The sequence below is a fragment of the Rhinolophus sinicus genome, linkage group LG01 (genome assembly GCF_036562045.2).
Source record: "Rhinolophus sinicus isolate RSC01 linkage group LG01, ASM3656204v1, whole genome shotgun sequence".
NCBI classification, from domain to species: domain Eukaryota; kingdom Metazoa; phylum Chordata; class Mammalia; order Chiroptera; family Rhinolophidae; genus Rhinolophus; species Rhinolophus sinicus.
Window position 1 is genome coordinate 48109850 of NC_133751.1, and position 13204 is coordinate 48123053.

Here is a 13204-nt window from a genome sequence, read left to right on the forward strand (position 1 = left end):
GTAGGAAGGAGTGCTTCTGGGAAGGCAATTTGACTGAACCGAAGCTTGAGGTAGGACATCAGTGTTATCATGGGGTCTTGAAAATTACTGCCAGACATTTGCATTTGGCTAGAGAGGCTTGGGGGCTTGAATGCTTGGAGGTGGGGGGCAGGAAACAAGAATGTTTACCTCAGTCAGCCCTGCAGATCTGAGGTAGTTGGAAAATGACAACTCCCTGCTTTCCAGTTGCCAGGTACCTAGCTAGGGGCTTTATATACAATGAAATGTTTTATTTCATTCTCATAACAACTTATGAGGGAGATATTTTATTACCCACATTTCACAGAGGCAGAAACCAGGCTGAGAGAGGTTAGAAAACTTGACCAATCATTACAACTAATGAAGGGCAGAATTAGATTTTAAATACGAGGTCTGTCTCTCTCTAAAGCTTATGCTCTCCTACTCACTCCAACTTTTTATTTTCGACATTTCAAACCTACAAAAAAGTTGAAACATAGTGCAACAAACATTCATGTACTCTTCATCTGGAGTCACCAGCTGTTAACAACCTGTGTTTTATGCCATATCACCCCATCTCTTCTAAGGTGCTGGTTGGGACATGACTGGTATAGAAGACAAAAGCTGAGAATTGAGAGAAAGAAGTCATGGAAAAATAAGAGATTTAGGAGAAATAGCTTTACAGATGACTGAAGAAAGCATGACAATGTAGGACATCTTGAATCCAGCGATAGACGAGGTAGAACGGCTATCGGCTGCCCAGTTTCTGTCAGCAGAGCAGGACTGGGGAGTCATTGGCAAAGGCAAAGTCACCCCCAGATTCCTAGCAGTGAGTGGAAATGAGCAACAGGTTTTAAAATGGGCTTCAGACCTTCACAGGTATATGTATACAAATATTTAGCCAACATTCTTTCAGTGCTAATCATGTTGTACTAGTTTTTTTTAAAACAAATTTTCTGCATTCTTTAATGTCTGAGAACCCATAAAATAAGACGCCAGGCCAAATGATGCGTGTTCTCATCAGATGAAGGGGAGAAAAATTACTCCCTGCTTTCTCAGCTTCTGGATTCATACCTAGCCCAACTGAAAACCCCGCCAAACTCAAAAGGTTGTGAGAACAAAATGTAATATTCAAAATCAGTCCTGACACAGAGTGTGGGTCACACCCCTTCTAAGTCATAACAGAGAGAGGAATACCAAAAGAGACAGGGCAAAGACCTTGTTTTGTTCTGTTTTCAGCTCCGGAACTTAGCATTGGAGCGTAAGACTTTATTAATTATTACTCCACCTGGCTCCGCAGGTGGATTTAAGGTAGTAGCCATATCTTCTCGGTAATACTGGAGTACTTTCCTTCAACTGGGGGTAGGAGGGAATGTAATGAGGTCAATATTCCACAGTGGTGTGGAGCTACACCTACATTACACAAACTTCACATAGACGGCAATCAAGCGTCCGGCTTTCAAGAATCTCGTCCGTTTGTCCCACCACGCAACCAACTGGAGTACTAACTACTGGGAGCACTTATCACACAGTTATGAAGAAACCTATGGGCGGTCTCTCGGCTCGCAGCCAGCTCTAGCCGTACAACAGCCAACACATCCGGATCCCAGACTGCACACTCCGGTGGAGTTCAGGAAACTCCAAGTCCAGGGGCGGTGCTTATGGCGCGCGGGAAGCTGGGAATTGTAGTTTTCATTTGGCTTCCGAGGGCTGGGGCGCTTAGGTCTCGGTGACGTTTCCCGTCGCAGGCCGGCTCTGGAGGTGGAGGGAGCCTTGAACGACGCGCGCGAGGCTACCTGGGAAACGGGGCGGTGCGAGTGGTGCGCACGCAGCTGGCCGGCAGTGGCCGTGGAGATGGAAGAGGGTGGCAGAGACAAGGCACCGCTGCAGCCCCAGCAGCCCCCAGTGACGGCCCCAGGCGGCGCAGACGAGAAGCCGGGCGGCAAGGACCGGCGGGATGCTGGGGACAAAGACAAAGAGCAGGAGCTGGTGAGGTGTGGCCCCGGGGGCCGGCGGAGGAGGCCGCAGGCTGAGTCACGGAGGCGCCGCAGGCCTCGGGCCCGACTCCCAACGGCCCCGCGGCGCCCGGGGGAGGGCGGATGGGGAGACCCTCGGGGCTCCCGGCACCCCGCCTCTCTGCCCCTCATCCTCCATTCCGCGCGGTAACCTCCGCCACCCCCGCCAGCCCTCTCCACCGTCTCGTGAGGTGGACCCGGGCGGGTCATTGTCACCCCAGTTTTTAGAATGGCATTCAAGCAGAGCCTGGTCCAGAAGCCAAGCTGCCTTCCCGCCAGGGCTTCCCATTCCCGCTGTCTCTCCTTGTCCACCTGGTCCCTCTCTAAGGAGGCAGACTCACTCTCCACCTGCCCCAGGGTGAATGGGAGGAGGATGTGTTTGGGATTCCTTCTCTTGATGAGCCTCTTACCCCAACTCTCCAGTCTGAGGAGGACAAACAACTTCAGGATGAACTGGAGATGCTCGTGGAACGACTGGGGGTGAGTCATGATACGTTAACATGAGCTGGTGCGTGTTTGGAGCTTTCCCACTTGTTTGTTTTAGTCCATTTTGGGGGAAGAACTTCTATATGAGGTATAGGGAAAGGTGGACTGTATTTTAGGGTCAGTGTTATGGCGAAGTTGTGAGAGGAAAGTAACAAAGGATATTTAAAAGATTTTGTAGCTGTCTCTCCTGGGAAAAGCAGTTCTTGAACTCTTCACTGGGGTCATTTGTTTTTGTGCCAGGCAGTGTGCAGGTAGTTGGAGAATCACAGATGAATAAGACAGTGACTTTTCCCAGGGGGAATCGTTAAACAGTTGTGTCTTATGACGTGAGGGATGTATTATAACTTTTTGTCTGATCCTTACACCTCCTTTTCAGGAGAAGGACACATCCCTGTACCGACCAGCCCTGGAGGAACTGCGAAGGCAGATTCGTTCTTCTACAACGTCCATGACGTCAGTGCCCAAGCCTCTCAAATTTCTGCGTCCACACTATGGCAAGCTGAAGGAAATCTATGAGAACATGGCTCCTGGAGAGAATAAGGTAAAATTATTTCCGAATTCGATGGAGGTCTAGTTTAGGAATTCCTTTTCATCAAGACCATGGGGCTCATGGGAAGTCACAGGAAGCCTGGTAGACCTGAGATCTGAGCTGGCTGAACAGAGCGTCTCACAGTCAAAATACTCACATAAGAGCAGACAAGAGGATTGCTTTCTTTTGTGAACAGAAGATACTGTTTCTGTCATTTATGTTGGACCTTGGGAGTTCATTGTTATGATCTATTTATTTCAGTGTAACCTTAACTTTTTTCTTTCCTCACATCCCATGTACATTCATTCGTTTTATCTCTAAAATATATCCCCAGTTCAATCACTTCCTTGCCTGTTGGAATAATGCTAATCCAGGAAATCTTCAGTTTGCACCTGAATTAGTGAAGCAGCCTCCTAACTGGCCTTCTTCCTTTTGTTCTTGACCTCCTACACAGTTTGTTTTTCATACAGCAGCCATAGTACTCTTTCTAGATTGTGAGTCTTTTCTGCTGAAAACTTTTAAATTAATAGTTTATTGTTGTGATTAGAATAACATCAATAGTCAATCTTTCTCCACTCTCCCCTTATTGTTGCCCTTTAGCCATGTTGGGTTAAAAAGGGAGATAGCAGCACTAACCTTAGCGTTATCACGAGGCTTAGCTTAGATAACGTGTGTAAATTTCTAGTAAAGAGGTTGGTGTGTAGTTAGTGCTTAATTTGGGGGCTAGTGATAGTGTTCTTGATTACATAATTAACACCCTCCCTTACCTTGGATATGACTTCAAAGACTTATTTCTTTATAGCGTTTTGCTGCTGATATCATCTCTGTTTTGGCCATGACCATGAGTGGGGAGCGTGAATGCCTCAAGTATCGGCTAGTGGGCTCCCAAGAGGAATTGGCATCATGGGGTCATGAGTATGTCAGGTAAGACCTTTCCTTGGGAATCTGAAAGGGGTGCTGAGGCATAATTCTGAATTTAGTCTTGGGAGGACCTGGAGGTACTATCTGTTTTGGAGTACCAATGGATTGAGTTTCGCAGACGTTAAATTCCTTGACCCACAAGGAAGTGCTTCCTGGGAAGCTGTGTTCCCCTGATGGTTTGGGCCTATCTCTCCATAGGCATCTAGCAGGAGAAGTGGCTAAGGAGTGGCAGGAGCTGGATGATGCAGAGAAGACACAGCGGGAGCCACTGCTGACCCTTGTGAAGGAGATTGTCCCCTACAACATGGCCCACAATGCGGAGCATGAGGCCTGCGACCTGCTCATGGAAATTGAGCAGGTGGATATGCTGGAGAAGGACATTGACGAGAATGCATATGCAAAGGTCTGCCTCTATCTCACCAGGTGAGTGAGCACGGTAGGGCATGGTGAGGCCTCCCTCCCCAGCACTTCTCTCTTAATTGTGCCTCCTCTATTTTCCCAGAACATCCACATCAAGGGTAGTGTCAGATTATAGTTAATTTATTGTCTGTAAGCTTCTTCAGGACAGAGACATCGTGTCTCCTTAGTAGTCCCACCATCTAGTATAGTGCCTGGTATGTATATAGCAGGCATTTAGTATTTCGGGTAAGTGAATTAAATGGGGTAAATGAATGTCTGGAACTTCTGATTCCTTTATTATTTTTACCTTCATAGTTGTGTGAATTACGTGCCCGAGCCTGAGAACTCTGCCCTACTACGTTGTGCCTTGGGTGTGTTCCGAAAGTTCAGTCGCTTCCCTGAAGCTCTGAGGTTGGCATTGATGCTCAATGACATGGAGCTGGTAGAAGACATCTTCACCTCCTGCAAGGATGTGTATGTAGGGAAGAAGTCACCAAAGGAAGAGATAAGCTTGCGTGGGAGGTGGCGGGGACATTTGCATGAAGATCTGGGACTTGCAGGTTCTGGTTAGGACTTGAGGTGCTTTTCTGTGCCCTTAGTGAACGGGGGCCGAGTTGATGTGATGGCTCTCTCCCCCAGGGTAGTGCAGAAGCAGATGGCTTTCATGCTAGGCCGGCATGGGGTGTTTCTGGAGCTGAGTGAAGATGTGGAGGAATATGAGGACCTGACAGAGATCATGTCCAATGTGCAGCTCAACAGCAACTTCTTGGCGTTAGCTCGGGAGGTGAGGCTGCCCTTTTCACCATCAAGGCTTTCTTCTTGGCTGTGATTCTATCTGACATTTCACTTCTTTGACTAAAACTGACTAGACTCTTGGTTAGAATTGCCATTTAGTGGGATAGCAGAAGGGACAGCTAGGGGAGGCCTGGGGTAGCAGTTGTGACCCTCTGACTTCTCTTCAGCTGGATATCATGGAGCCCAAGGTGCCTGACGACATCTATAAAACCCACCTAGAGAACAACAGTGAGTAGCCATCTGCATGTGTGTGGAGATTGGAGTATTGTTAATTACCCCTTGTATTGGGAGTGATAGCTTGGCCCAATACACTTATTCCATAGAGCTCAGAATTCCCACTTAGCTTTTTTCCAGGTCACTGTTGGGGGCAAAGATAGAGGATCCCAAGGGGCTAGCTCAGAACCAGAGACCAGCCGCCGTGCGGTGTTCCTTTCTTGCCCTACTCTAAACCAGCCTTCCTTTCCTTTTCTCTCCCTCTTCTGCAGGGTTTGGGGGCAGTGGCTCTCAAGTGGACTCTGCCCGCATGAACCTGGCCTCTTCTTTCGTGAATGGCTTTGTGAATGCAGCCTTTGGCCAGGACAAGCTGCTGACTGATGATGGCAACAAATGGCTTTACAAGAACAAGGATCATGGTATAATTCTGTTCCACTTTATCTTTGTGTTGCTTTGGTCACTCTTGTTGTTTTCTAGGTCCGTATATTACCTGACAAGCAATCCCTAATGCAAGTCCTTGGAGAGCTCTTTATAATAGTTTTCTCAGTGTGGGACCATTTTAAAACTAAGCTTTCTCCTTGACATAGGAATGTTGAGTGCAGCTGCATCCCTTGGCATGATTCTACTGTGGGACGTGGATGGTGGCCTCACACAGATTGACAAGTACCTGTACTCCTCTGAGGATTACATCAAGGTTGGTCTGGGCATAGCCCACTCATGGGGACATTCCCCTTCTGTGTTCTAGGGCCCGCAGGGCCTCCCTTTCACTGGTAAGATCTACCTGGCTTTCAACTCCAGTTAAAAGTTGATGCTATGGGTGCTGCACTGAGGCTCACGTTGCGTCCTCCGTGGTGAGGCAGGTAGAATAGCCTAAGTGGAGACTCTGTTTGCATTTTGTAGTCAGGAGCCCTCCTGGCCTGTGGCATCGTGAACTCGGGGGTCCGGAATGAGTGTGACCCGGCTCTGGCTCTGCTCTCAGACTATGTTCTCCACAACAGCAACACTATGAGACTTGGTTCCATCTTTGGGTAAGGCTGCTTCTCCTTCTCATAGCACTCAGCCTGAAAACTCTGTGAAAACAGAAACTGGCCCTTTTCACCTTAGTGTTGTATTGCCAAGAACTACCATTGTGCCTGTTGTGTATTTGGTTCTTGGTGACTGTTGAAATCATTCATGAATGACCAATCCTCGTTTTGTTTCTTCCTTGTCTTATCCTTGGATGTGTGTTGGGGACTGCCTATCCCTGGCTTTTTCAGGCTAGGCTTGGCCTATGCTGGCTCCAATCGCGAAGATGTCCTAACGCTGTTGCTGCCTGTGATGGGAGATTCCAAGTCCAGTATGGAGGTGAGTAGAGGCTGTTGGTCATTTAAGGGAGGTGGGGAAGGTTCTCTGAGTCCTACCACTCTGTGATAGATAATGGGGAAAAAAAGAAGTTGGGGAGATAGATGGAGGAAGGGAGGGAGGGAGGGATGGATGGATAGATACAGGTAGATAGGAAGGAAGGGAGGGAAGGAGAAAGAATGGTGGATAGATAGAAGTGGGGGTGGGGGTGGGGCGGGGGAAGTGTATCACTTTTAGTGAAATCCCTTGAAACTGGGATTCTAAGCTCCGGTGGTGTTAACGGCTAAAGAGTTAACATTTCAGTATTGAGTTCCAGCCCTTGGGATCTACGAGGAAGTGCCAGACTAGAGTGGGGAGTAACTTAACCCAGCTTGGTGGTGGGTGATTGTCACTGTTTTAGTTATTGGCCAATCCTAAATTTTCTCACTTTTGCACAGTAGTTTTAGTGATGGGTAAATATAGTATGGTGGCTGAAAGCAGGGGATTTAGACAGAAAGACCTCAGTTCAAATTCTGCCACTTCTGCTTATAAGCAATGTGATCTTGGACACATAACTCAGTCTCTTTCTTAGGCTTCATTTTTCTCATCAATAAAAGACCTGTTCTGGAGAACTGACTCTGGGTGGTAAACACACAATGGGATTTATAGATGATGTAATACAGAATTGTACACCTGAAATCTATGTAATTTTACTAACAATTGTCACCCCAATAAATTAAAAAAAAAAAAAGACCTGTTCCATGGGATTGTTGTGAGGATTAAATGTTAATAGTATGCAAAGTAATTGGCATAGTGGATGACATATAGAAAGTATTCAGTGAGTGGTTGCTACTGTTGTTACTTGACTACCATCAGAAATGGATTATTACCTAGTATGGTTATAGCACACTGTAGGATTGGCTGTATTGAATCGACATAGGTAAACAACTGTTTTAATAACTTACACTGTGTAATACTGATTTTCCTATTTCTAGGTGGCAGGTGTGACAGCTCTAGCCTGTGGAATGATAGCAGTGGGATCCTGCAATGGAGATGTCACTTCCACTATCCTTCAGACCATCATGGAGAAGTCAGAGACTGAGCTCAAGGACACTTACGCCCGTTGGCTTCCTCTTGGCCTGGGCCTCAATCACCTGGGTGAGGGGATGTCTCTGTTTGGGCAAAAGGCTGACAGTAACTAGATACAACAGGGAGGGTTTATGTGTCAGGCTGTGCTGTATGGAAACAGGTGTCCTCTGACCCCTTGAATCTGTCCTGTAGGGAAGGGAGAGGCCATTGAGGCAATCCTGGCTGCGCTGGAGGTTGTGTCAGAGCCGTTCCGCAGTTTTGCCAACACATTGGTGGATGTGTGTGCTTATGCAGGTGTGTGTCTTTGTGCTTCTCAGTAACTCCTCACTTCTCTCCTGGACCTCCTTTCAGACTTGTCCTTTCTCAGTCATTCTGATCTGCATTAGCTTCTCTTCTTCCCGGAGGAAGCTTTTCCTTGGTGCCTTCTCATTTCTCCCCTCCCTTCCCCTTAACCATCCTGCTGCAGGCTCTGGGAATGTACTGAAGGTGCAGCAGCTGCTCCACATTTGTAGCGAACACTTTGACTCCAAGGAAAAGGAGGAAGACAAAGACAAGAAGGAAAAGAAAGAGAAGGATAAGAAGGAAGCCCCCGCCGACATGGGAGCACATCAGGTTCCGTGGGCAGCTGGGCACTCAGGGGGCTCTTGAGAAAAGATAAGCATGTCGGAGAGCAAGTGGGCTGGGTTTGGGTTTGTTTTAGGGCCTCTCTGGGTGTTGCTGGGTATTGAAATAGCATGAGACCGGATTCTGTACATGAGGGGTAAGGCTGTGCCCCACAGGACAGCTTTTCTTCTTCGACGGGACTCAAGTCAAGGGTGAGTATTTTGTTTCCTGAGCTTACTGGGTTTTGCCGCCTCTTCAATTGCAGGGAGTGGCTGTGCTCGGGATTGCCCTCATTGCTATGGGAGAGGAGATTGGTGCAGAGATGGCACTACGAACCTTTGGCCACCTGGTGAGTATCGCATGGAAAATATGGGAATATATTGGTTTTGATGCTGGGGTTCCCCAGAGGAGACTTTCCTGATGGTTTTTCATGGTTGAGAAGTGTTTTTTACTGTGCCCTTTCTACAAAATTTTGATTAAAGCCCCTTTTACTCATCAGTCTGTTCCTGTAACTGAGCTTGTTTTTATTGCTTTCTGTGACACCGTTGTTGTTTTGTTTTATCACCAGCTGAGATATGGGGAGCCCACACTCCGACGGGCTGTGCCGTTAGCTTTGGCCTTAATCTCTGTTTCAAATCCACGACTCAACATCCTGGATACCCTAAGCAAATTCTCTCATGATGCTGACCCAGAAGTTTCCTATAACTCCATCTTTGCCATGGGCATGGTAGGCAGTGGTGAGTATCAGTCAGAAAAAGATCTTAAACAGCTTGGAGGAAGGTTTGAGGCCCCTTTTTCAAGCTGCTGTAATGCTTAATGTTTCCAGGTACCAATAATGCCCGTCTGGCTGCAATGCTGCGCCAGTTAGCCCAGTATCACGCCAAGGATCCCAACAACCTCTTCATGGTGCGCTTGGCACAGGTAAAGAATAGAACTCGTTTCCTTAGAGTGTGCCAAGGGAACTATCTGTGGGGATGGAAGGGAGACATGTAGTTACATGCAGGGGAACTTGAGTTGGTCAGAGGGAGGATGTGTGTGGTGGGATTTCTGTGTGGCCAGGTTAGCTGATGTCTTTTCAGATGTGACTCCCCACTTCCACTTCTCTCTGTATTTTTCAGGGCCTGACACATTTAGGGAAGGGTACACTCACCCTCTGCCCCTACCACAGTGACCGGCAGCTTATGAGTCAAGTGGCCGTGGCTGGGCTGCTCACTGTGCTTGTCTCTTTCCTGGATGTCCGCAACAGTGAGTTCCTGTCAGGAATCTTATATGGTGGCACATGGTGCCCTGTCTCCACCGCTACCAGGGCCACCTTGATAATCTAGGAGCAGGACTTTGAGTTAGCTCTATAACACTGGGTTCCTGAGGTTCTAGGATCTGTGAGGGCCTCATGAGACTTTCATCTCCCACACTTTTGATCTGGCCCAAAGAGATTTGAGGATGGAGAAATAAACCCAGTTTCTGCTCTTGAGTGACTGGGAGAAACTGATTATATAAAGTCTGAGGGCTGGGGGCAGAGTAAAGTGGGGGCATCTCTGGTTCGTAGTACCTGTGGGGTTAAAGAGTCAGGACTGGAGTGAGGTCCCAAGGTTTAGGCCAGGTCTGCCCTTATGCTTCTAACTATGTCCTGTGCTCTCAGTCATCCTAGGCAAATCACACTATGTATTATATGGGCTGGTGGCTGCCATGCAGCCCCGAATGCTGGTTACATTTGACGAGGAGCTGCAGCCATTGCAAGTGTCTGTCCGAGTGGGCCAGGTAAGGCGTTAAGCAGAGGGGAGGGCTCAGGTTATATTCTGTAACTTGGAGAATGCCCATAGACCTGCTTCTCTGACACTGGTATGGGATCTGGATTGCTGCTACATTGCCATCTGGAGTCTCTTCATCTCAGTTTTCTCACCCTACAGGCAGTGGATGTGGTGGGCCAGGCTGGCAAGCCTAAGACCATTACAGGATTCCAGACACACACAACTCCAGTGTTGCTGGCCCATGGAGAGCGGGCAGAATTGGCCACGGAGGAGTATCTTCCCGTCACCCCCATTCTGGAAGGTTTTGTTATCCTTCGGAAGAACCCCAACTATGACCTCTAAGTGGCCACCATGGGCTCTGAGCTGCAACTGATACGTAAGCGGGTTTTGGTTCCTTCTGCTAGCGGTGAACACTACTGCAGACCTTTGGGGGAATTGTTAAGCTCCTGTTCTTTTGTTACTGGTGAGATAACTTTGTTGAATAAAGACCTTTATCCCTGAGGTCCCTTTCTGTCTGTTTTCTGGGGTATCGTGACTAGAGGCCAGACTGAGGTGGGGGGTGGATGTGAGAGGGCGCTGTTTGTAGCAACTCTGAGCCCAGGCTAGTGGGGAAGCTGCCCTTAACAGAAAGAACTAAACCCCTTTTCCTTCTCTTTCCTAGTCATCTTAAAACATCGGTTCATCTTTAGGGGCATGAACTTTTGGGATGCTGATAAATATAATGGACCTTCTTTCTAGGAGCTGCATATATACAAAGTTTTACACAAACTCTTACAAATAACTTTCCAAGGGGCTTGTGGATCCCATATACCCCCTACTCCCACCCCATCAATGCACACCCACCTGAAGCCCACCATTCCCTGACTTTGGACTAAAGATCCCTGGTCTAAGAGGCAGAGTTAGCCCTACTCTTTCTAATTTGACTTCTGTGCTGCTGAATGAAAATGGCATCTTTACCTCCTGTGACCCTCTGTCCCTCTTGGGAGCCTGCTCTTCGAGAGATTTGATCATGTTAGCATCTACTTCTGTGCAGAAACGGCATAAGAAAGCTTGACCCTGACCTTCCTCCTAGTGTAGCAATGGGAAAAACGTGGCCTCCTTCCTGGAATGTAATCACTTGATCTGCAGCCCTTCTTCCTAGTAGAGCTGGTGCCGGTATGAGTGTAGCCTGTTGAGGCCTGGACCCCATGGATACAGTGGAGGAAAACATGCCCTGGCAGTAATCACTTGCATTTATCCAACACTTACTGTGGTTTTAGCCTCTGTACAGTGACTGGCACTTAATAGGTCTATAAATGTTGAAAGAAGAATTCTACATACTTCTGAGACCTAACAACAACTCTGAGGGGTAGGTATTACCCGTGTGTTATTGGTGAGGAATGTAAAGTGTGGAAAGGTTCAGTAACTTACTGAAGGTTGCATAGTAAGTGGTGGAGCCAGGATTGGAATCTAAGTCCATCTGACTCCAAAGCCCATGCCCTTATTCACTATATTTATCTGCCTCTGCAGCCTTGGAGACTTGTGGACCTCAATGTAGTCCAAACTCTTGGCTAGCTGGAGAAGTGGCAGTTTTGGATTTTGTATCTATTGTAGTCCCTGCTGTCACTCTGGAGCCTGTATAAAACACCTGTGTAAAAGGTTGAAGCACTGAACTTGGGAGACAGCAGACTTGTCAAGCCCCTTTAATGGGAACTGTTGTAGTCTTGAGCAAATGAGCGTGTCTAATGAGCCTCTGTTACCTATATAATGGGGATACAGTAATTGCCTTACCTGATTTCCAATAGTGATGTTAAAATTAGAAAGTGATTTATAAATAAAAATAAAAGGATAAGTCCTTCCCACAACAGTGACTGTGCTTTAGAGTGAGAAATTTTCACAGTGGCTCTTTAACATTCAGTGGTTCATTCAGCAACAAATATCAGTGGAACCTTATTCTGCATTGGACATTATTATAGTTTGTGGGGATACAAAGATTGAAAAAAATCCTCAAAAAGATGATGTAATGAAAAAGAAAACAATTGTGAGATATTGTGATCAAAACTGTACAGGGGTGTGAACAATGTACCCTGGGATCATTGAAATAGGGCCTAAGCACCTGGGTAAATGACGGGAAATTTTTGAGGAAACGCTTGGAGGAAGATGAGTTTGTCCAGAGGAAAAGAGAGTAGGATACAGCTAAGGGAGTAGCAAAAGCTGGAAGGAGAAAAAGGTATTTGTTTTCAGAAACCATGAATAATTTGGTTTGGCTAAGTATATAGAATGAGGGAACAGTGTAACAGGAGATCAAGTTCTAAGCCTTCTCTGATTAGGTTTAGAGGAGCGTTGTTGTTTAAGAAATTGACAAGTATCTCTCAATCACTGAATGAGAGCAGGAAAGTGACATCAGCCATCTGGGTGGGAAAGTTCACCACGGAGGCCCAGGCAAGGGAAATGAATGCTTGAACTAGGACAGTAGAAATGGGAAGATGGGGAAGGGCAGAAGATTTTTTAAAGATAAAATCAAGAGAACTGGATTTTGATCCAAACGCCAATAGATCTGCTGTCTGATTAGATGCAGGATGTGGACAGGAAGGACAGGATAAATCCCAGGTTTTCTGCTTGGGCAGTATTCTTTGAGAAAGAACACATGAGCAACATGTTTGGGGGCAAGGTGGAGGACTCCTGAGTAAAGAGAAATGACAAATTCCTATCTGGAATGCACAATTTGAGATGCCTGTGGCAATTAGGTGAAATACCTTTTAGGTAGTACCTTGTTCTGACTGGAGTTCAAGAGTGTTTTCTGAGGAACAAATTGGCATGTAGGCAGTAATTGGTTTTTATTTATTAGTTTGCTTAGGGAGAAAGAAATGAGAAGAGTAGAGAGAGGAGCCATACATGATAAAGTCACAGCACTCGAAGAGTGTCACAGAGAATACTCTAGATCTGCATTTTCATTCTCACTATAGTCTCTCCTCAATGGACCTATTTCGCTCTTTCTTTGGAGCTTCAGTTCCTCATACACAATGGGGATGATAATACAATCTATTCTGTAGGCAGTTGTGAGAATTGAGATCACATTGGTCATATGTATTAAGTGACCAGTTAACCAT

General features: G+C 46.8%; 1 protein-coding gene across 1 annotated transcript; it reads left to right on the forward strand.

The window, feature by feature from the left end:
- Positions 1-1799: 1799 nt before the first annotated feature.
- PSMD2 (proteasome 26S subunit ubiquitin receptor, non-ATPase 2) lies at positions 1800-10616 on the forward strand. Its single transcript, XM_019735769.2, has 21 exons — positions 1800-1986; positions 2436-2492; positions 2875-3039; positions 3830-3951; positions 4147-4371; positions 4663-4821; positions 4987-5131; positions 5310-5370; positions 5628-5774; positions 5943-6049; positions 6256-6383; positions 6612-6699; positions 7671-7833; positions 7957-8058; positions 8231-8376; positions 8633-8716; positions 8936-9104; positions 9194-9288; positions 9486-9612; positions 10007-10125; positions 10275-10616. Exons 1-21 carry the CDS (start codon positions 1852-1854, stop codon positions 10455-10457), a joined length of 2727 nt encoding a protein of 908 aa, XP_019591328.1. The 5' UTR covers positions 1800-1851; the 3' UTR covers positions 10458-10616.
- Positions 10617-13204: the final 2588 nt, after the last annotated feature.

What these genes read in the sequence shown, in the direction of transcription:
- PSMD2 (XM_019735769.2), top strand. Translation starts at nt 1,852, where the DNA reads ATGGAAGAGGGTGGCAGAGACAAGGCACCGCTGCAGCCCCAGCAGCCC. An exon ending in TGCTCGTGGAACGACTGGGG is followed by an intron (nt 2,493 to 2,874) that starts GTGAGTCATGAT and finishes CCTCCTTTTCAG; the next exon opens with GAGAAGGACACATCCCTGTA. An exon ending in TGTCTGTCCGAGTGGGCCAG is followed by an intron (nt 10,126 to 10,274) that starts GTAAGGCGTTAA and finishes CTCACCCTACAG; the next exon opens with GCAGTGGATGTGGTGGGCCA.